The 23,439-nt window shown below is 46.5% G+C and overlaps 1 protein-coding gene across 1 annotated transcript in view; it reads left to right on the forward strand.

Annotated features, from left to right (window-relative positions):
• Positions 1-23,439, forward strand: part of TBCD (tubulin folding cofactor D) — a 2,329,415-nt gene that overhangs the window by 1,282,746 nt on the left and 1,023,230 nt on the right. Inside the window, exon 19 of the mRNA XM_085616794.1 lies at positions 5,773-5,853. Coding sequence (XP_085472920.1) covers positions 5,773-5,853 — 81 coding nt within the window. The remainder of the gene's footprint in view (positions 1-5,772; positions 5,854-23,439) is intronic.

The raw sequence follows: 23,439 nt of genomic DNA on the forward strand, positions 1-23,439 counted from the left end.
GGCTAGATTATGTCTCTACCAGATAAGGTGTTACTGAAGTAAGTAACTTGTCCTATTGGTCCTAAAGCCTTTAGTGTTGAGGGTTTTTTGAAAAAAATTAAACGGGGACATCATCAGGACGTAAAAGGTTGGACACTAAGCACCTAAATCTGTAAAACTGATAAACAACTAGAATATAATCAATTAATGGTTTTCAAAATAATTAAAAAAATTGTGAGATGTTGCTATGGAGTCCAGGTTTGTCAGAAGCTAGTGTGAGGCCTAAGGCCAAAGCAATGTGGGGATTGCTGGGTGCACTCTTTGTTTTTGGCAGGTGTCACAAGTACTAAGTGTTAAGAAGTGCAACTAGTGATATGGCAACGTAAGCTGGTTCATTCTAATCAAGATGGAAGGTTTCCTTATTACTAAAAATCTATAAATACAATTTGCTGAAGGACCTCTGGTGCTGGAAAGCCCAGGGCCTGCGGCACGACGCCTCCTCTCCCCTAGTGAGGACTCTCGCTAAGCACGAAGGAACTTGACGTTCTGCATTGTGACTGGGAGCTTCAGAAACAAATAGTAGAAATCATGAACTAGACGGTCACACTAAAACCTAGGAGATTAAATGTATTACCTGAATTGTGTCTCATTGAAAATGTAAGATATATGTAGTGAGTATATACTTACGGAGAATAATTAAAGGCACAATCATGCCCTCCACTTATTTATCTGCAGAAGTACATACACTCATTTGTTTTACCAAATACTATGCCCCACCTTTCATATGAGAAACTATAGAGGTTACATTTTTATTATTATTTTTTTTTTTTTAACTGCAGTGCAGGATGCTTGTGATAAATCTGTGTCGAAACTGATAGTTTGTTCAGTGCGTTCCCATTTTCATAGTGTGACTTTATTTCACTTCGCAGATGGGTGGACTGCACATTTCTGGGAGTTGCTAAACCTCCGTGTGCTCAGTATGCCCCATGAGATTGGTTTTAGGGTCAGGTACATCGGGGCAGATTTTTGCTATGCCAGCATGGGTGTGCTTTTGCCGTGCCCGGGTCGGTTGGCTAATATTGCTACGTATGAAGCATGTTTTTGAGTCTACCTTTGTTATTTTTCCTCAATCATCCTGAAGACAGCACATCAGTGTTGTGAGTTAAATGTCAGTCATTATTTATAGCGGGCTCTGATCTGCACTGCATTTGATTACTGCACATAGAGCACCCCAACCGGGCATCGGTTTATCTGCCTCGTGGGTGCTTGCATACAGTGTCCCAGGGGCCAGAAAGTAAGGCTTATGGCAGTGGTTGCTGGTGGGCCTAAAAGGCATCTTCGAATTTCACCGAGTGAGCAGAGCAAGTGCACCAATGGAGCCAAGGAGGTTTGAGGCTGAAGGTCATGGTCTCAGCATTCATTAAGTACGCTAATTTATGCTGATGGTCTCACAACATAGCTCCGACATTTTGGGAAGAGCAATATTAATCAGCTTGAGTAAGTAAATGATGGATAGCATTTAGCACTTTATCATAATTCACCTAGATTCTACATGCCTATGGTTCTGTCCCTCCAAGTGCAGGTTCATTGCATACAGGTTTTGCTACTGAAATTATGCTGAACTCTGGTAGAGACAGAAGGTGCAAACACCTCCTTATTGATGTTCCTCATTATCCTGCTTAGTTTCGGACTTGCTCAATTTAATTTGCCAATCTCTGAATCAGATTGGCTACGATTTGTCCACGTTTCTAAAATAAGTGATGAAAAAATGTGCATGTTAATTTAAAAGGGATTTCTTAGAGTGCCTGTTTTATACTCTGTTTTTCTGTAATTAGGGCAGTCTGACTAGCAGGCATGCACCCACGCCAGTTATTTAAAACACCCACTTTGTGATTTCTTGGAGCCGTGGATAATGGCCATTACATTTTTAGCAGTGCCACTTTAACAAAACAAGAAACTGAGGCAAGCAAGCCAAAGCGTGCCAAATTGCTTGGGAACACAAATCCCAGCTATCAGCACGAACCTCTTAGTCCATATCTTCGCGCGCACTAGCTGAAAGAAGAAAGCCCCAGCATAAAGAATAAAGAACATGGCCAATTGTTGTGCACCTCAAAAGAAAGCTATAATAATGGGTAACATTGGGTGCTTTTCATCCCTTCGTGCCTTAGTGAGTTAATGTAACTATTATAGACACCACCAAAGCTCAGCATGACCCAGAGTGCGATCCACACACCTCTGTATCGGTATCATAATTCCATGCTAGAAATTGTATGCAAAAATTGAACTTGGATAGTTTGCATTTTGCAAAACATTTCACAGCACAGGGGCATTGTAAAGGACCGGAGCACTATTTCCTTTCAAGCTGTTAACCGTTTAATAAAAAATCTATGCATTGTAAAGGTTGCTTTAGTCGTGATTTTAATGCAGATGGCGTGAGACATAAAACTAAGCAAACTAAGTTAAGTTTGACAATTGTTTCCAAATACCTTCACAAATATTGGAAAAGACAAAAATCACACCCCTAATGGAAACCCCCCCAAATACAATAAAGAAAGAATGGAAACGGGCGGGTCCCTGGCTGAATTGTAACATTTCATAAATGTGTAACATTTCATAAAATAATGATGAGTCCTTGGGTTGCTGCATCCCATGTAAGTTTATTTTCATTAATCAGGAATCAATGTACAGGATACAGGCCCCAGTTAAGATCTAGTTAAAACCGAGTTAAGCCCCACTGCCCTGCTGCTCAGCCTCAGATCTAACTGGCAGTAGTATCAAACATACACAAAAGGAACTCTTAGGTGACATCACAGATACAGGCTGAGGGGCTTAGAACAAACACAGAAGAAGGACAGAGAAGAAGGAAAAGCAGGCTGTAACACATCTCCCTCCTTGACAGAAATAAGAGACAGATGTGAAATAGAACATACAGCACAACTGAATATAACACAACTTCCCCTTTAATAGAAATAAGAGACGTACGGAAACAACGGAAAGAAGGAAAGCAAGTGATAGAACATACAGCACATACAAAGTAAACCCTCTTCGCAAGGTAAATAGAAAAGGATAAAGATCAAATAGAAAACATTTACAATATATTCATAAGTACAACAACATTTTCAAATATAACGCCATTTAGATGAATTGATCACCATAGCACAATGGATTAGCATTTTCAAATATAACGCCATTTAGATGAAATGATCACCATCCCCCTCCCTTGGGGAAAATCCAATTAAGCATTTCTGAACTGGGACACTCAAGTCCCAAAATTTCTTAAAATAGAATTGAAGAACACTGCTCCCAAAACCTCCTCATCAATAAATAAATGAAATACGAACTCCTCTAAAATACTAGAGCACATACGTGGTTCATATAACAAAGAAGCACTAATACTCTTCACATGAAAGCAAGCAAGAATATAACTGAGCACACCATGGCTCTTTACCTTTAACCCCTTCAGCGCGGCGCGGATTCCCGCGCCACGCTGAAGGTTCGTTGCGCGGGCGGGCTCATGACGGAACGGTTCCGTCATGAGCACAGCCCAACCGACGCTCATGACGGAACCGTTCCGTCATGAGCGTCGAAGGGGTTAAACTTGGAAAAAAATGAAGCACTAAGACTCCTCACATGGAAGCGAGCAAGAATATAACTGAGCTCACGATGGCTCTTTACCTTTAAACTTAAAAAAAAATGGAGCGCCTCAAAAATGAGCACCGATGTGGCTCCGACAATACATATCCAAACACTGGAGCAACCAATCTCCATAACCATGAACACCTCAAAACACTTTGAGCACTAATGTGGTTCCGCATAAATGCACGTTAAATAAGTCCATTACCAATGGAGCACCTCAATAAATAATGAGCATGAAACTGGCTCCACACACATGCACGTTAAATTAAATTAAATATCTCAAAACGCATCACCAATACATATCCAAAAACTGGAGCAACCAATCTCCATAACCATGAAAACAAATGAGTACCTCAACGAAGGTTGAGCACAATTGTGGCTCCAAAAAGTATGCAATAATAGAATCAATTCCTTCAAAACCCATCACACAAAATAATTGGAAAATGTACGCAAGCATAAATTACAGCGCAAACATCACACTGCATAACTTAACAAATATGCATAATGAAATACATAACATTTAAAACATGACAAATTAAAATAATAAAGGTAGTCACCGTAGTCTGAATTTTGGAGAGAGCTACTCCTCTGATACGTGGCACCAAGAAGACAAAAAGTAAAGTCATACTTGAAGAAGTCATAATGGTGTGCACAGCTTTGTTCGCTTTGGCGAAAGTAAAATGAATACCTCCAATGTCGGGAGAAGGGCAGACACTCTTTGAGTAAATGTGGGCGAAATTATCATGTTGCTATGGTACCAGGCAATAACACTACAAAAAGTGAAAAGAAGATGGCTGCTACGCAAGTTCACGCTGCGTGACCTTGCGCGATGACGAGTCATTGCGGTGCAGTCAGGTAATTGCATTCCAGGAAGAATAAAGACGTCATGGAGGAGCTCGAGCAGGACAACTTTCAGAACGCTGGAACCACTCAAAAAATGCATCTTCTCTCCGGATGTAACAACCGTCACTAGATGAGGTAAGAGCATAGTTTATTCAATATACAGTAAGCGATGCTCTTTTGTTGTTATTTTAAATGTTGCAAAATCCGCCCAAAATTTGCTGAGAAAGTTCAGCTAAAATGAGGAGCTCACCGGCTCCCTTCAGTGGTAAGCAGCGAAAAGCAGATGACCATACCTATACCATATCGTGACCATACCTTTGCTGCAATCCAGAGATTTGTCAGGTCAGGTAATGTATTAAGCTCAGATCAGGCTCCACCTTGCATCATAGCACTGCACTATGAAGGAAGGAGAGGTGATGGAACCGACATGGGTTAATGGGAGTATACGACATTCTAGACGGTAGTATGGAAGCATATTTCTTGCTGTTGTTGACCATGCTGGAGTAATGAGCTTGAATGGAGGAAGGAGTAACTACCTTATAGCACCCACTTTGATATTCCCGGAAGGAACAATTCCTCGTTATTTCGGCGTACAGCACATAGTGCATTCAGGCCCTTATTACGGTGGCCTGTGCGTGACCCTGTGCCCATCTAGACCTAGGTGTATTCGAACCCAGTGTGACAAGAGCGCCTTTACTTTGCCCTGAAGAAGTTCATTTTATGAACGAAACGCGTTGGCTGGCTAATCTTCTTTGAAAATAAAAGGCACCTACTAAGGCATATTTGACTCTTTGACTATTTTCGAGATTTTAATAAGCAGTGCACCACTCCACCAAACTGTTACTACCTTATAATGACATGACAATTGATAAAATGATTGGGACCATACTCACTGATTATTCAGAGTTATTAAAGATGAGTACAAGAGATTTCAACCAGATGCAGCGAGGCAAGGAACCAAAAATGACATTTACCTGATTGGGTCTTTATTTCATGAAAAATTATGCTGGGGTTTAATCCCCAGGCGTTTTGGCTACCTGGCTATAAGGGGTTACGATGAGCTCACAGGGCTCAGTTTGGGTGTAGAATGACGTGGTCGGTTGCTGGGATGACCCCTACAGAGTGAGCTGGATTTCATATTATCTGTCAGTTGAAGCAGGTATGAGTCAGGTTTGCTTACAATATTAATCAACCAATCTTCTAGAGCACAGGCAACTTGAAGTAAAATGCAATTCTCAGGTACTTGTGAGAGAAATTACTCTGTAATGACTTGTACCAGACGTCTTACGAGTTTCACGTTTTTTCTTCTTTTAGTGTTTATGTTGCTGGCTTCCCAGAGTACACACGGCCATTGATAGATCACCTAGTAAACAAGAAGATTAACCACTGGGATGGGTATGTAAACAGTATTAAACCTTCTGTATCCCTTTTGTTGTTAACATAGGCAAAAATTGCCGCTTCCCAAGCGAATGCTTTTACTCTTTTCATATTTGTTCTTGGTTGTTCCTATTCTTCTTGTCCCCTTTTCCCACAGGTCTACAGTGCTCCCCAGTATACGTCTACTAGGGCATTTCTACCGGTTCTGGTAATTTATGTTACTGAATTGAATACCAGACGGCAGTGCACTTTATCACGTTTCTATTCTTTTTCGGTCCTGATGAAGTGCCAATTGACCCGTTAGGGGCAACCAGGCACGAAACATGTTGACCATCCACACCTAGATTGCCCTTGAGGAACATTATTTCCACACAGGGGCACACACACAGTTTTTAATTAGGCTAGCGCTACCTAGTTTATTAAAATTTGATTTAATAGGAGTGCTCCATACCTATTTTAATTATTTCACTCCCTTGTGCACTACCCAGCCCCCACACCCGCACGCACCTTACGGTTTCTTCTTCAAAAGATCCCCGGCAAAGAGCCCCGGTTCCGGGAGCCTGTCAGGCATTGCAGCACCGGCCTGACGAGGGGCAAACGCCCGATGATGATGCATGACACCTCTCGGGGTGTGTGAGGGCATCACGAAGAAAGACCTGTCTTTCCCCCACGTCCAGACAGGAACTGCACACCCCCTTTAGTTCTGGATTATTTGTATCTCAGGTTTCATTTGGAAAATCTTCAAGTCATTGAATGTTTTTAATTAGGGGATAGGCAGTGACTTGGAATTCACAAGAGGGAGTGCCATGGGTTTACCTAGTGAAATTATCTGCTGGACTGCGGTGTGATTCGAAAGTAGACGATCAGCTACTGTTGTCATTTGATAGAAGTGGGTGCAGGATTATAGCACCAAGGCATGAAGACGTGGATCACATTTGCAGACAATTATGCTATGGTAGAACCTTGTTCTAATTACAGGTCAGTTGCCCCCAACCCCAACTGTACTGCACAGTTTGGTTCATTAGCCTTCAGTAACAATAATGCACAAATGCATAAAAGCAAACTTAAAGACCAGTGATAATTCAATTGTTAGAAAATAAAGTAATCTATCCAATATATAAGGTTAACAGGCTAGTGAGTATGCTGTGTGACCCTTAAAGTCATTTAGAAATTGAAGTCCATGTGAAAGAAAGACCGCAGGGACATTGAAGGCGCAGCAGAAATGTACCACATCCTCTGGTCCTAACATCTCTTTCCCTTAATAGTCAATCTGATCCCTCCTATCACTATCCATACTATATCGAGTGCTGCCAGCAAAAGCAGCAGGCAGATCTGTAGTCTGATACCTGTTCTTGCTTTCTGCACCACAGGTATTTAGAATTCCAGTCTTCTTTCCTTTAGAGCACATATCATATAAGGTTCTTTGTCCGATACATCACGCAGTAGCTACTTTGGCAGCTGCCATGTTGTCCTTTGGAATTTCCTCACTCTCAAACATGATGGACGGTGGAGAGCAACACCCCATTTCATCTCGTAGGGACTGCCCGACCTAAAGCACTAACCGTGCAGACTGTATCAGGAGTAGTTGTATCTCATCCATCTCTCTCGCTGCAGCATCAGACCAGCTCCCTTACTAGTGGTGCCCTCCTTCTCAGAGACCATGCAGAGCCCTACTTCTCAAACCCTACATAACTACTGAACAAGTCGTGTAGCTCCATCCCAGCCCTTCCTCTTCTTCTCTGAGTCTGCAGCCACACTACAACTCCTGAGCACTCCGCTCTGCTGCTCTTCTATTCAGTCACCTGTGAGTTGAGATCTTTCCTGCTGAGGGAGTAAGGATGATCCAGGAAAAAGGGAATACAGCAGACTCAAATCTTTGTTGATCCATCATTTCTCATTTTCCAGTGCTGAGTGGCAGACAATCCTATACCACCTCTTCCATCGAGGAGAGCTGGAGCACCTCGGCACCAGCCGATAATTTCGCAGCCACCATGTTTCCCACACAGAACATTTCATTTCGGTGTATTGATGAACTATGATGTGAGTGTTTTTACCTGATTTCCTAAGTGTTTTAGAGCACAGTAGGTCGCCCACATTCATAGTGTTTTTCCATTGGCAACTGTTTTTCTCAGAAACTGGTAATTGCTTATTTTGTCTGTTTCGTTTCATCGATCTGACGGGCACCTTGTTGAGCAGGTTGTATTAATTATAATTAATGATAAGGTATTCCGTCTTCTCCTTACCTGTAGAGATGATGTTTTGTGACACTTGTTTTGCGTATGGTTAGAGTGTTTTACCATTGCTCGTAGAATGAGCTATAATATTTTAATATATTATGGTATAAAAAAAAAATACAATATATACTGCTATTCTGAGATGAGGTGAGGTGAGACAAATCTTATTTAGAAATGCAATTTAGATCCACATTTGACAAAGTGGGTGAATTTTCATGATGTTAGAATATTTTTCAGGAAGCTATTTATCTGTTTTTGAGGCATTCAATTATAACTTAAGATTGTATATTACCAGCCTTGATTGTTGTGATGGTTAATCTTTCGCCCTGTAAAGCTAAGGAAAGGCAGTGAGATTCTTGGAGGGTCCTTGCAGGGATCTAGTGGTTGTGATTTTGGCAGGGTGACAGTGGCCCTGATGGCGAAGTGCAGATTCGGCAGACGAGTGGATTCTTGTTTGTTGTTTGGAGTAAGTGAGAGGCAGTCCTGGGAGCATGTGTGTTTAGGCATGAGCGGCTGATCAATGAGAGGTGAGTTGCTTGTTATTGCGGGATGGGTTTGTCGATGTAGTGCACAGGGAATGTGGTGAAATGTACCTCTAGTTGTCAATGTATTCCATGTTATGGTGCTTAACCGACCTGTCTTTCACTCCAAATTTTCCAGCACCAGTGAATTATATGTAACAAAACAAGTGTTGCCTAGAAGAAGCATTAGCGCGGATCTTTGGTTCACACTTCTTTCATGAATGCTAATGCAATGCGTCTTGTACTTCCTTGATAACCATTTTTGCTGCGGTTCAGCTTAAGTCACCTGTGCCTATGATTTTACAGGTGTGCTTATATAACAGCAGGTACTTTAAACAAATTATAGCACGGTGCAGCTTAGAACAATACCATTTTGAGTCAGTGCGTGTTGGTTAGCGCAGCAGGTGCTCGTTAACATCGTGTTTATTTAGCCCCTTGGAATGCTGCCTCCACCACTAGCTGTTATATGCTCGTGGTTGTTTGATTTTCACTGTGATGGTTCTAAGCCCTTAAGCTGTGCATTGGCGCTAAATGAGTCACATTATATTATACATGTATCTGTGGGTAACACCTTGGCCACATAATTATCTTTAATTTGATACTGTACGCTAGTGGTGACGAGTAATGTGTTTGTTAGCATTTAGGGTGTCGAGGAAGAATTAGGATGTGCTTAAGTAACTTGCTGCGTTCAGGTCACTTGGACTTATGTGCTAATCCTCCTTTTCCATGTCCCATCATCTCTACACCCTTCTCTTTCACCTAGCGTTTTTGCAGCTGCAAGTGTATTACTTCACCTGTTAGTTCTCTTGAGATGGTTTGCGTGATCCATGAGCTTGCTTCTGATCCATTTAGTCAGTTCGCCAAAGCATTTTGCAACCTTAACGAAATGCCAAACCCTACACTCTGTCTCCTGAACTCCAGGGATGTCACTGCCAGCCTGATCCCCTCTACTCTTTCAACATATTTCTGCCATTTCATTTGTCTGCCAAGCTGTGGCTCATCGTTGTTTTTAAAATATTATCTAATTATTCGGTGATTTCTCTCTGCAGTTTTTATGGGAGCAGTTGCTGTCACGTAAAAAGCTTTACCTCATTGGTTATACATTTACTGCAATTTGGTAATCCTGTCACTTTTCATTGTTATTATTTAGCTCTGACATAAAATTTTACTAAATCTAACATTGTTTCCACTTTAACGTTTAGTTATCTTCTATTTTGATTCAGTCTGCTGTTTAAAATTAACAAATTATGCTTCCTTATTTATCAAACTTTTAAAATATCCACATGTTCCATTCGTCAGTGCGAAATAGTGTTCTGAACTTTTAATTAGACACCGCTATTACGATAACGTTCGGGAATGTCCAGTGCCGTAAAGTGCTCTTTGGCCACAATTCCTCACTGATGAAAGATAAGGAAGAAACTACCAGTGTATTAATCCTCTGGAGTTCTCTAAATATATTGGAAGAAGGTTACCCTCCAATTTTCGATAATAACTTATGTGCTTAAGATAATCAACTGCACAGTGGACATTATTGTTTTTTAAAAAAAGCTTGTCCTGAAGAAGGTGGTGTCGATCAACACAAGTCCACCGAAACGCCACGTCAACAACTTGTTTTTACTGTATTTGTTTTGATATTTGCATTGATTTTTATTATTGTTCTTACTGGATCCGTTTATATTTGATATATGTATTGATTCTCAGAGGTTCACAGTGAAAATTAGTGTATGACCATTGCGATTTGTATATACAATCTATAAGAGGAAGTATGGCATAGGAGGCCTTCTGTTTTAAAAACGAGACTGTAATATATCTAACTATAACATTGATTGATGAATTTTTATAAGTATCTGTTCAACATAAAGGAATTACTCCCTGTGATCTTGTGTATAATATTTTGTGGTGTTTTTGATTGTATTTTATTGCCATATGAATATAAAATATTTTTAATAAAGGAGGAGACACTTTCTGCAAAAAACAGGACTTATAGTGTGGTACGAGTGTGTTTGAAGGAGTGTAAGAAGAAGAAGAGTGGGTGGTCCATAAGATTAGATTGACCAGCGCAAGGTGGACAAGAGATATTTGGTCGGTTATTTAAACCCAGTTCCCTTTGTTGTTTAAAGAGTTGCTCTCATTTTTTTTCATGTGGGGGTGACCATTGGCTGGCATCCTGTTATCGGACCTGCTACTCCTGTGGGTACCTACGGCTTTTTGCCACTATCGGTGTCTGTGGCCTCCTGGGACCTATTGTCAGAGTATTCTGAGTTGCCCCGTTGCCTGCTGTGACCCTTCCTGCCCTGTGTGACGGCACACTTTGGACCTGTCCCTATTGCTTTGAGAGGGCAGCCAGTAGATTCACTTTGGGCGATATACTGGACTTGGCCTCAAGAGAGAGTTCCTCTCTGGCCCTGGGGAAATTGCATCTATTTACCCCTGCCTGGTGCTAGGGGGACCTGTGCTGCACTTACAAATCATCCCTCTGTCACCATGTGGAAAGAGGTCTCGGTGCTTGTAGTGGAGAGCCCTATTATTGAGCTGGACCACTCCCACCACTGCTCGGGGTTTCTTCCACCGTCCGCTTGGCTGAGAAGTTCTCCATCTGGCAACACCACTGGAGCCTGGTGGATGCATGGCTACATTACCACCGGCAGGACCATGACTATTTATTTCATTCGACCATCCATGTGATTCATGTCGTCCTTGATACCTTTTTATGTTCGCCCGACATGCTGGGTGCTATCACATTCATAGAATATTTACCCCCTTCTGTTAATGCTACATTGGCGTGACACGCATCTATGCAACCCGAGTTGGCATCTGAAACCTGTCAGCATATATGACCCGGCATTCTGTGAAACGATTAGGGAATGGGTCTTGCGCTTTTTGCCGAGAAGGAGGGTACTGCCTCCTCACTGCTAACTGAATGGGAAGCCTTCAATGTCGTCCTCTGGTGGCAATGCATATCCGAGTTGGCGGAAGTGTGGTGGACCTTCGTGGGGGAGATGGTTACTGATGAACATGTCCTCAGAGATCTAGAGCGGTTGCAGCCGGCGAGGCCAGACCTACAACAGGCCGTATTGGAGGCAAAGGAAAGAATGGTGGAACGTGTGGAGCGCCTTCGCTGTTTCGACAACAAGGCAGATATGGTTCGTGCACAGAAAGAGCGGGACAAGATGTCACCCCTGTTGGCATGGTTGGCCAATCCAGTTAAGCGTGGTTTGCCGACTCGAGAGTTGGTAACACCTGCAGGAACCAGACTCTATACACAGGCTGAAATTAACTGGTCCATCGCTGATTATTATACCAGACTATACGCTGTGGCGAGGCAACATGGGCACAGACCATTTGTGAAAGGTTAACTGGATCCCCGCTTCACAGACTCAAGCCGGAGATGGCGGTGGTGAAGGAGGGGGGCTTCTTGGAAGAGGAGATCTGCACTGATGTGTGCTGTATGTCCCATGGGAAAGTTCCGGGGACAGATGGCCTCCCGACAGAGTTCTACATAGCCTACATTGACCTGCTAACTCTGTGCCTGGTTGCATTATACGGGGAGGCACTGATGGCTCATGTATTGCCCCCCCTTCCATCCTGCGGGAGGCCCTTATTGTACTCTGCTCAAACCTGGGGGACCTGCTACACATGAGACGACTTATAGACCGCTGGTGATGCTGAACATTGATTATAAACGTCTCATTGGAGTCTTGGCACAGTGTTTTCTTCCCCACATGTCAGTCCTGATCCATGCTGGCCAGTTGGGATTTATCCTTGGCCCCAACACGGCGCTTAACAGCCGTCGCCTATTGGTGGTTTTGAGAGACAGCATGGCCATACCGGAATTGCCTGGCTTCATGTTTGTTGACAACGAAAAGGCTTTTGATAGTCTAGACTGGGATTTTCTTCGCACTGTCATGTGTCATATGGGACAGCGACGCCGCTTTGTGGAAAGGACTTTCTTGCTCTACACAAGCCCTGTGGTGCGCATCCAAACAAGACGGACAATCTCCGAGCAGTGTAAAGTGGAGGAGAGGCACCTGTCAGGGATGCCCTTTGTCCCCCCCACTACTTTTTAGGTGTCGCCTGGCGCTAGCAGCGCACATGCGCTGTCTCGCCATGCGAGTGCTATTTTGCTATCGATACAGTTTCCAAACTCCCTTAAAGGCACGCCCTTGTTTTCAATTGGCGCGCGTCATCCTTTATGTTAAACGCTGACGCGTGATTGAAAACTGGGCTTTCAGATTACCGCCTTGTCCACTTTTAGGTCGGCCCATGTGGACAAGCCCACGCCATTTTGTTTTGCTTGTGGCAATAGCTTTGTATTGTCATGGCAACCAAGCTGTGCTATTTTTTTTTTTTTTTTTTACATTTGTTGACACACGTGGCATGCAGCTTGCCAGAGTTACGTACACGCGGTTTGGAGTTTGTGCCTAGAATTACGTTCTTTTGTGTTATTTTGCTTTATTGCATGTGTGGTTTAAGCGTTTCACAATATTTGCTTATTTTGAGGTAGCTGTGATTGTTTTTTTGGGGTTAATTATTCTACATGCGGTATAGAACTTGTGCCTTACACGCAGCATGCAGCTTGTTATTGTCTGTATGTTTTGTTTTTTTTGGTTCGAAACATCAGCGATAAAAACTTTCCTGAGGCCAAATAGTTAGGAAGCCTGATTCAGCCGACGTCTAAAAGATACTTGGAAAGCGTTCAGTTGAGACAAAAGCATTAGTCTGGGCTAATAAAACTGCTTTCACGGGGTTATAGTGACCCTGCAGCTGACACAGTTTTCATTCTGATTACACAGAACACTTTCTGAGCGCGGTCACTTGTCAACAAGAAGGACCTTGGTACCGGAAATGGGTGTGTTTGCAACGTCCCCTCGTGATGCCGAGTCTGCCACCGGAAGTGCGCTCACTGTACGAGACTAAGAGCCGAATAAACAAAGTCAAAGCATTGTGGTTCGGCGAGCTTGTGCTGGCGAGAGCCGGTGGTGCAAATCTCGCGGTACCCACCTACAGGGAACAGCGGTGTCAGACAATTCAACCACATAATTACAGGAGCAGCGCGGCAGGCAAAGGGAGCCGAGGGGGCGCATGGGTGAAGGCTGTCACATTCAGGCAGATTCCGCAGTCACAAAAGCGAGAAAGGGATTCTGAGACGGGCAAAGAGTTACAACTTGCAGAGTCACATACTTTGTCCTTTCTCAAGATCAAGGGGGCAGTAAAATTGGCGGGGTGATGAGATGCATTGTAAAAGTTACTTTTAAGAGAAGCGTATGGGAACGTCTGAGCGAGTTTTAATGAACGTTTGGCCAGTAGCATTGTTTGTGACTGAAGGGTTGAAGATCATTCTTTCTACATCACATCCATGCCCCTCTTCGCCCAGGACTTCTCACTTGAGTACATCTTGCCTCCATTTTCTTTAGCGCCAACTAGATGCCCGTCTCACCTCCCTATCTCATCCTCTACTCCTTTATTTCATCATGAGTTTTCTTTCCTCCCTTCTGTGCCAGCTTCCCCCATCTCCCCTCCTCAAGACTTCCACTCTCCAACCATCTATTCTTCACCCTCACAGTAAAGTTTGCTTTCCTTCTCAGCACTCCAGGTTTCTTTGCTCAGCCACTCTTCACCACAGCTCCTCTGCTTTGGCTCCAACTTAGAGCCTCTCTGAGTCCTTGCACTTTCCCTCCTTTAGGCCACCTGTCCGGGCTTCGGATGGATCCTCCTTCTGCACAGCCCTCTCTAGTCCACCTCCCTTATGGCCCAGTCCTTTCCCCTTCACCTCTCTTGCCCTCGGTCCCTCGGAGTATAACCAGCACCTCGAAATCCAAGCATTAAAAATGCAATAGGTCTCGCCTTTCCGTAAGTTAAAGCCATTTGCTTTGCTATACAATACCATTACCAAAGCAAATGGTTTTAACTTAATCAAAGGCAATTGCATTTTCAATGCTTGTTCCCCTTGTGTTCAAGGCCTGGAGTGGACTGCATTATGCTGACAATCAATTCCGCAGAGTTTCACGTTACATATCCCTCCCCGCCGAGGATGTGGTGCTTTACCTGGGTTATAGCTGCACAGAACATGAGAGGACAATGCGTCTCCTCACGACCTTTAAAGATGCCTCTGGGCTGTGCGTGACTTGGCTCAAAACTAGCCTGTTCCCGATCCGTGATGACCACGGCAAACCCTTGGCTCTGTGCATCATGAGGTAGAAGCAGAAAGAGGTTTTTGACTTCACCCGTCCATCGAAGTCATCTGATGAGACATGGAAGTGTTGTCATTCAAGGCCTGGCTCCGCGGTTGAGCCTGTGCCTGGGCCGGCTCCGCACCTCCCCGAGTCGGAGCAACCCTGCCCAATTCTGCAAATTTTATGAAGCCATGCACCTCATATTTGTGCGGCCCATCCCCGCTGGCGCGCCATCTGGCCCCGCGGGTTCAGGAGGAGCCCCTACTGGTTCCCCGCCAGTAGGTCCGCCCCAGTGCCAGTCCGGCCCGTTGGATCCACAGATGGATCCAGACTGGTGCCTGTCATACCACCTCAACCTTCTCCGACGCCGGTCCCAATGCTGATGCCCCCTGTGCCCTGGCTTCGTGCCCATTCTCCTCCCTGACACGCAGTCGGATGGATGCTGTCCGATGCCGACTGGAGCCTTGCCATCCAGACCGGAGCCTGAGCCCTATTCCTACGGGCTGTGACTTGGGGAAGATTGGAAAGGGGCACTGGACCTTCAGGAATACTCACCCTAGACCCCAAAATGGACTGGTGTGAGGCATTGGTGGAAGTCAGTGGACTGGACACCTCTGCGTGGTCTCTCTCCTCTTACCGTGACTACAGAGGAGGGAGATTCTTTTGCTATGGTGGTGAGAAGGGTGGCCGAGGTCCTGGACCTTAGCCTGCCCTCAGTGACAGTCCATACTAAAGTCTTGACAGAGGTGCTTCAGCTGGGAAGAATTCCCTCTGAACTGCTTCTCCCTTTAAATGAAGCCCTTATGGACGTCCTGCTTGTGTCCTGGTCCAAGCCCAGCAGAGGGGCACCTGTGACCAGGACAATTGCACCCTGTCATTGTCCTGCCCCAGGGGGCCACAATTTCCTCACGCAGCACCCTACCCCAGAGAGCTTGGTGGTCCAAGCCCCCACTTCCTGCATAAACCCTGGCACATTCCCTACCACCCCACCGGATAGGGAATCCAAGAGTCTGGACACGTTAGGCAAGAAAATGTTTTCTTCCACCAGCCTGGCACTGCGGTCAGTGAACACTGCATGCCTTTTGTGCCGTTACTCCCATGCACTGAGGGATTCAGTTGCTCAGGTGCTGCCCATGGTCTTTGGAGACAAAGCAAACTCATAGCTGGAGCGCTTCTAGGATAGCAGAGCTACGGCTACGGCCAGGTCCTTGGGCCTTTCTATGCCCCCCAACCCTAGTCCACCTTTCTCTCCTTTCGTGGCCATGGAAGGGGCTTCCAGCCGATTCCTTACCCATGCAGCCACCACTGCACACATGCTTCTCAGCCTCTGCGTGACCGAGGATGTGGTACCCCATACCCTGTGGATCGGGTAGCTAGATGTCGGGCCAGGCCATTACCACCACCATGCCCATGACAGCCGCAGCGTCCAAACTTCTTTAGTTTGCCGTCCAACCATCATGAGAAACCAGTGGAAGGCAGGAGCCACCATCACCAGCACCACTGGTGGTCGAAGACATCACACCACTGGGTTCTCCAGATTGTCCAAAGGGGCTACTCCCTCCCTTTCGTGATTGCCCCTCCTCCCATGCCACCCACTTGCAGCAGGCTAATGAAAGACATTTATCCTTACTCCACAAGGCAGTGACAGCTCTCCTCGCCAAGGAAGCCATAGAGAGGGTGCCAATGCCCGAAGTACGCCACGGTTGTTATTCCCTCTACCTGCACCCTCTCAATTTCTTCCTCAAAAAGGAGAAGTTAAACATGCTCACTCTAATTTAAGTCCTGTCTGCCATGGACCCGGAGACTGGATGATAGCGTTAGACTTGCCGGATGCATATTTCTACATTACGGTCCTGCCTGCCCACAGACGTTACCTGCAGTTCACGGTGGGCCACAAGGGACTGTCAGTTCGCCATACTCCCCTTTGGCCATACCATCACCTCTCTGGTGATCCCCTAGATTATGGCAGTGGTTGCAGCACATCTGCAGTGATCAGGGGTACCAGTATTTTCCTATCTCAATGGCTGGCTGTTGAACGTGGTCTCGCCCGAGACAATCGTCTCCCACCTCCAGACTATGGCGAGCCTCCTGCACTCGCTGAGGTTCACTATCAGTCATTCCGAAGTCACACCTGACTCCCTCGCAGATGCTCCCTTTTATCGGAGCTGTTCTGGACAAGGTGCAGTATCGGGCTCATCCTCCTGAATGGTTCAGGATAGTCAGGCTAGTATACCGACGTTTCAGCCTCTACCTTGGGTTTCGGTGAGACTGACTGAGGTTGATGGGCCTCATGGCCGCCTGCTTGTGACACCTACCCGCTAACATATGTGGTCTCTGATGTTGGGCCTGAAGTTCCAGTGGGTGCAGCATCATGGGAATCTCTCTGACATGATCCTGATCTCAGAGGAAACTGAAAAAGATCTGTAGTGGTGGTTAACAAGCCGCGATTGGGTCATTGGAAGGCCCCTCTCACTTCCCCAGCCAGATCTGACAGTTATGACAGATGCAGCATTCATGGGATAGGACGGCCAACTGGGAGAGGTAGGGATCAGAGGCCTCTGGTGGAACCCAGACTCCACATCAACCTACTGGAACTCCAGGCGATCCGGCTGGCATGGAAGTCTTTCTACCCTCCATCAAAGGAAGGCTAGTGCAGGTGTTCACGGACAACACCACTGCCATGTGGTACTACAACAAGACGGGCTAGGTGGGGTCGTGGACCCTTTGTCAAGAGGCTCTGCGCCTCTGGACATGGCTGGTACTTCAAGGCACCTGGCGGGCTCTCTGAACGCCAAAGCAGACTAACTCAGCCGAAGATGCCTAGTGGATCACAAAAGGCATCCTCACCTGAAGGTGGTGCAAGGTCTCTTTCAACAGTGGGAAGAGCCATGGTTAGATCTATTCACCCCATCGCTGAAAAAGGACAATGTCAGCAGCTCTGCATCCTGGAATTTCCAAGGTGGCTCTCGCTTGGAGACCCTCTTCACCTTGAGTGGAGCACAGGCCTCCTGTGTGCCTTTCCGCCTATGCGACTCCTCCCCAGAGTTCACAAGAAGATCAGGAATGACCGAGCCTAAGTGTTCCTTTTGGCTCCGGACTGGGCTCAGAGAGTTTGGTATCCCAAGCAGTTCCATCGGTCCTCCGATCAGGCTGTCCTTTCGGAGGCTCTTCTGTCACAGCAGCAGGGGAGGGTTCTCCACCCAAACCTTTCAGTGCTCCTCCTTTTTGGATGAAAATTGATCGGCAACAGTTGGCAGCTTTCGACCTTCTGGCCGAAGTCTGCAATATTACCTTGGCAGCCAGGCGTCCCTCCAACAAAAAGTTATATGCCTGCCATTGGGGAAAGTTTGAGGCATGATATGCAGATAAACCGGTTGCCCTCCTTTCTGCTGCCCTTTCTCAGGTTCTTGTACTTCTTTTCCTTGCCCAGAAGGGCTCTCCTATGAGCACGTTAAAGAACTACCTTTTTGCTATATCAATCTTTCTGTGGTTGCCTGACCAGCCAACCCTCTTCAAATCCCCCACTGTACAAAGGTCCTTGAAAGCTTTGCAACATATGTTTCCTCCTCCACTCTTCATTATGCCTCAGTGGAACCTTAATCTCGTCCTGATGTTCCTGATGCGTGCTCCCTTTGAGGCCTAGCACAATTGTCCTCTAAGGCTTTTTACCATCAAGAGGACCTTCCTGGTGACAATATCTTCTGCCTGGAGGGTAAGTGAGCTTCAGGCTTTGTCATCCATGCCTCCGTAATTGAACATCTTCCTAGACAAGCTGATTCTACGATCTAGAGTTTCCTTTCTGCTGAAATTCATCACTTTCATGTAGGATAGTCCATCACCCTGCCTACCTTTTAAGCTCCGCTGCATCCCTCTAAGGTAGAGGTCTTCAAACCTTTTGATGCTGAGACCCCCCTTGTCAAACGTATTTAGGCGTAAGGACCCCCTCCGAACATAGATTTCTAGAACCTGGTACTCCTCATCATCAACAACCATAAACACCCCCAATTCCCACAGCAAATCATTATTACGATGGGCAAATAATATTAAACAGTGTTTAGGAAACCAAAGGTCAGTGAGCTTGGGGACGTTGTCAAAGGTGTAGCTAAAGATAAAGGGTCTCATTTATGAGAACTTGGCATAGTTCAGCACCTCCAGTCTTCTTGCTGCGCTGCGCCACTGTGAACGGGCAGGAATGCACAGTATTTGTAAATTACAGTGTATTCCTGTCCTTTCCCCTTGCTTTGGTGCACAAATTGATGCCTAGCACCAGAGTAGGCATGATTGTTTTTGTGCAGGAAGGGGCAACTTCCTTCATAAGCAGAATCCCGAGAGGCGTTTGACTTTTTTTAAGTGAGCTGCATAATGCAGCACACATGGAAAGAGGAAAAAAGAAGAAGAAATGAAAACATTTCTCCTCGTTACGCCTCTGCTGGGGAAGCGAAGGTTTCGACGCTGCCCCAGGTTTATGTGATTTTGTAAATCTGGGGTAGCATCAAAATCCTTTTGTTTTGCATGGCAACACCAACGCAACGCCCATGGAACATCTCCTTGATGCAGAGTAATGCAACGCAGCGACTTGCTCTGCTTTGTCTTACTCTATAACTATGAGGCCATGCAAAGCCATGCAGGGTGACTTTGCGTCGCCTCATAGATATGGTTGCGACGCTTGTGCCGCCAGTGCTTCAAAAAAAGTGATGCTCTGGCAGTTCAAGCCTATCTTAAATACGCCCCAAAATATTCTGTAAGATTTTTCTGTATTTCACCATCAGGTAACTACTGGATTGTGCTCTGCATCAAAATCTGCTCTGCAGTGGTCAAGAAGCGACCCCCCCTGAAGGTTTGCATGCTTATTCCCTCAGTGCTAAGGCTGCAACCGCTGCATTAGCACGCAGAGGCCCAGCCCTGGACATCTGCCAGGTAGCGATGTGTACTTCGCTGCACACGTTCTCCAAGTACTACTTCCTGGACAGTCAGGTTCATTGGGATGGCGAGTTTGCCTGTCGGTCCTGCAGGACTTTCTAGTATGAATTTGTTCTGCAGGCCCACCTCCAGGGAGGTATTGCTTCGGGTATCTATTCTAAGGTAAGAAATTTGCGGCTAGAAGTTTCTATCAGATAAAGAAGTTTCTTACCTTCGGTAATGCCTTATCTGGTAGAGATGCTATGTAGCTTCAGATTCCTTACTGACCCACCCATCCTCCCTGCTCTGCGAACAGATTCCTAGAGCCAAGGCTGCTCCCCTTTCAGGGCCCTAGTTTTTCACACAAGTAGTCACAGTTTTTGTGTGGTTTTGCCCTCTGGCATGGAAAGTTGCAAAAAGAAACTGACGTCAACACACTGGAGTGGCTCATGTATAGGCACTGCATGCATTACTTCTGGTGTGGACAGTACTGATGATGCCACGCAAAGCCGAACGACATCTCCTACCAGCACACAGGGGTACTGCTCACAAAAAAGTTCTGGACCCAGTCTGACACCTGGGGATAATTCTAAGGTGCAGAATCTGTGACTAAATAGTCTCTACCAGATAAGGTGTTACCGAAGGTAAGTAACTTGTTCATCCCTGTCAATTTATCAACTATTTTCTTACAGTACTTATCGAGTGGTTTAATACTTTTTACTCCCTTGTATAGCTAGTGCCTGGCATCAGTGTTTCCATTTCTTCCTATCTGGGCACACACACTATGTCAGTCTATAAGCAGATGACACGGAGAGCAACTTCGAGACGGAAAAGGGGAGTGGGTGCCCACAGGAGATTTTCTATTGTCTATTGCAAGTGCAGAGCCGGCTGCATCACACCTCACTCTGCCTAAATACTGTGAAGGCTGAGATCCTGTACATTGCCCCAACAAACTCTCCTCTTAACTCTTTTTACTAGCCACCAATAATCGACCCCTTGTTCATCCTGGGTAGCGACCAAGACAAGCAAGGTGGCACAAACGCCGACGTTAAGGCAGGAATCGGCAAAGCAAGGGCTACCTTCATTCAGCTAAAGAAGATCTGGAGCTCCAGAGACCCTAACGCTGCAATCCAAGATCAGGCTTTTTAAAAGCAACATAAAATCGGTCCTTCTGTATGGAGCAGAACCATGAAGGACAACAGTGGCCACCACCAACAAAGTCCAGACCTTCATCAACACCTGTCTAAGAAAAATCCTCCAAATCTGCTGGTCAAACACTATCAGCAGCAATGACCTATTGCAGCAGACTTTCCAACTCCCTGCTTATGAAAAAATCATGAAACGATGTTGGGGCTGGATAAGTCCCACCCTCCGCAAGCCCGCATCAAACACCACCAGGCAATCCCTGACCTAAAACCCTGAAGGGAAAAGGAAAAGAAGAATGCCAAGAAAAACCTGGTGCCTAGACCTCGAGGCTTGCAGCAAGGAGATAGATTACACATGGAGTCAGATTGGAAGAAAAGCCCAGGACTGAGATGGCTGGAGAATACTGGTAGATGGTATGTACTCCAGGAGGGGTAGTAGGCATAAGTAAGTAAATAAGGTGTTCATCCAAGCAGAATGTGCACGTCATTGGTGCTCTGATTGATTACTAAACCTTAGTCTGCAAAGTTAATAGCACAGCAACAAATACATTCTGCTACCTATGCCTCCACCGCGTGTGTCTCTACTGCCTGGGGGGCAACCATGACTCCAAGTCGTACCCCGACTGCCGGGCCATGGCGCCGAAGACTTTGCGGGAGTGGTCTTGAAAGTTGCTGGAAGTCCGGCAGTCTGCTCCATGCCGCTCAAGGTCCTAGTTCCGTGGGAGGTCGAGGGACCGGTCGAGGAGCCGTCAGATTCTTCTGGATCTAAGTCTTCGCACTCGGGGTCAGGTAAGTCAAAGCATTCCAAAAAGAAGTCGAAGAAGCGTCGTCGCTCCTCCACTTCTCATCGCCCGTCGTGCAACGCGGCTGAGGGGTGGTGCCACCCCTGCGGCTCCGGCGGAGCCTGCGATGTCGCCGCCGGTCTACCCGCCCTTCCAAGGTCCGTCGGCAACACCTGCCCAGGTGCAAGAGTTTCTTGCTGCCATGGCCCCGCTGGTGCACCTACGGGCCCCGCGGGCCCGACTGGGGTCCTGTCCTTCCATTGCCAGCGGTTTTGGCTCCGGCGCCGCAGGAACCCCTGGCATCCGGGATCGGACCCCGGTCGATTCCGGTTGACCTTATAACACCTCCTACCAACGTCGGCCCCACCGGCATCACCTCCGACATCGCCTGCTCCTCGGGACGACGTTGTCCCCAGTTTCAGCCCTGATCTGGACACGATTCCGACGCCGATGGGGTAATTTTTTCCTTATGTCTGTCATCCATATTTTCAGCCTGTTCCACAGAATTCTGAGGAAGGGGGGGACTGGCAGGGGTCTGAGGGCCCTCTCGCACAGGGCTCTGCTTATGACCCGGACTGGGCAGAGGATTTGGGGAATGTCAGGGGTCTTGACACCTCACCTGACCTTGGCATGCTGTCTCCTCCTACTGTGGCCACGGAAGAGGGAGCCAGTTACGCAGTGGTGTTGCGTAGGGCGGCCGAGGCCCTCCACCTCGAACTCCCTACAGTGGCCATTAGGACTAACCTCCTGACAGAAGTGCTCCAGCCGGCGGCGGCCTCTTCGGAGCCCTTGCTGCCCTTTAATGAAGCACTGTCTGACGTTCTTTTGGGCACCTGATCCAGGCCCAACACAGGAGCTCCTGTGGACAGGAACGTGGCCTGACGCCATCACCCGGCTCCGGGCGACCCCCTCTTCCTCTCCCAGCACCCCACTCCTGAGAGCTTGGTTGTCCAAGGCTCTGCGTCCCAGAGCGCGTTCCCTTCTGCACCTCCGGATAGGGAATCCAAGAAGCTGGAGCAGCTTGGTAAGAAGCTTTTGTTTTCATCTGCCAGCTTAGGGCTGTGGTCGGTGAACACCACATGTCTCTTGGGCTGTTATTCCCACTCTGTGTGGGACACGGTTGTGCAGGTGCTGCCTGTAGGAAGGTGAATATCTGACTATGGTTACCCCCAACTTTTTGCCTAGTGTCTAGATGGTTTTTCGACTTAGTTGGCCTGAGATCTTGCCATTCAGGGTCTCAGGCTGTCTGCTCTCTCTTTAAAATGGACTCCATGTACCCTAGGTACATAACCAATTGGTAAGGATCACCTTATTGGACCCTGTACAGTGTACCCTAGGTACCCAGGGCATAGGTGTACCCTAGGCCTCCCAGGGGCTGCAGCATGTATTATGCCACCCCTGGCCTGGCATTCCAATCAGACACAACTGGCTGATCACTCAGCTGGGGCAAGGTCGTGTAATCACCCCTTGCTTAGATACAGTATACCTATATCTACCCTTAAAATAGACACATGTGTACCTGTGAGCCACTCCTATGGCAGGCCTTAACAATCCTGGAGGCAGAGTGCTTGGTAACATGTGAGATGGTGCTCTAGCATGAGCTGAGCCTGTCTGCAGCTTTCGGAACCATGTCCTTATAGCTGTTCTATGATATCGCCTACCATATACTCTTAAAGTGCCTTATAATCTTAAACGGTTATGGTAACTATGGTTTGGCTGTATCGAAACATGTCGTGTAAAGTGTCTAACACTTTGGAATAATACCCCCATACCATTTATGGGGATGAGGATATTATCCCTCCCTTCTAGAGGGAGAAGACATGTTGTAACCTACTTACCCGGTTAAAGTT

Source organism: Triturus cristatus, chromosome 7, assembly GCF_964204655.1.
Source record: "Triturus cristatus chromosome 7, aTriCri1.1, whole genome shotgun sequence".
Classification (NCBI taxonomy): Eukaryota; Metazoa; Chordata; class Amphibia; order Caudata; family Salamandridae; genus Triturus; species Triturus cristatus.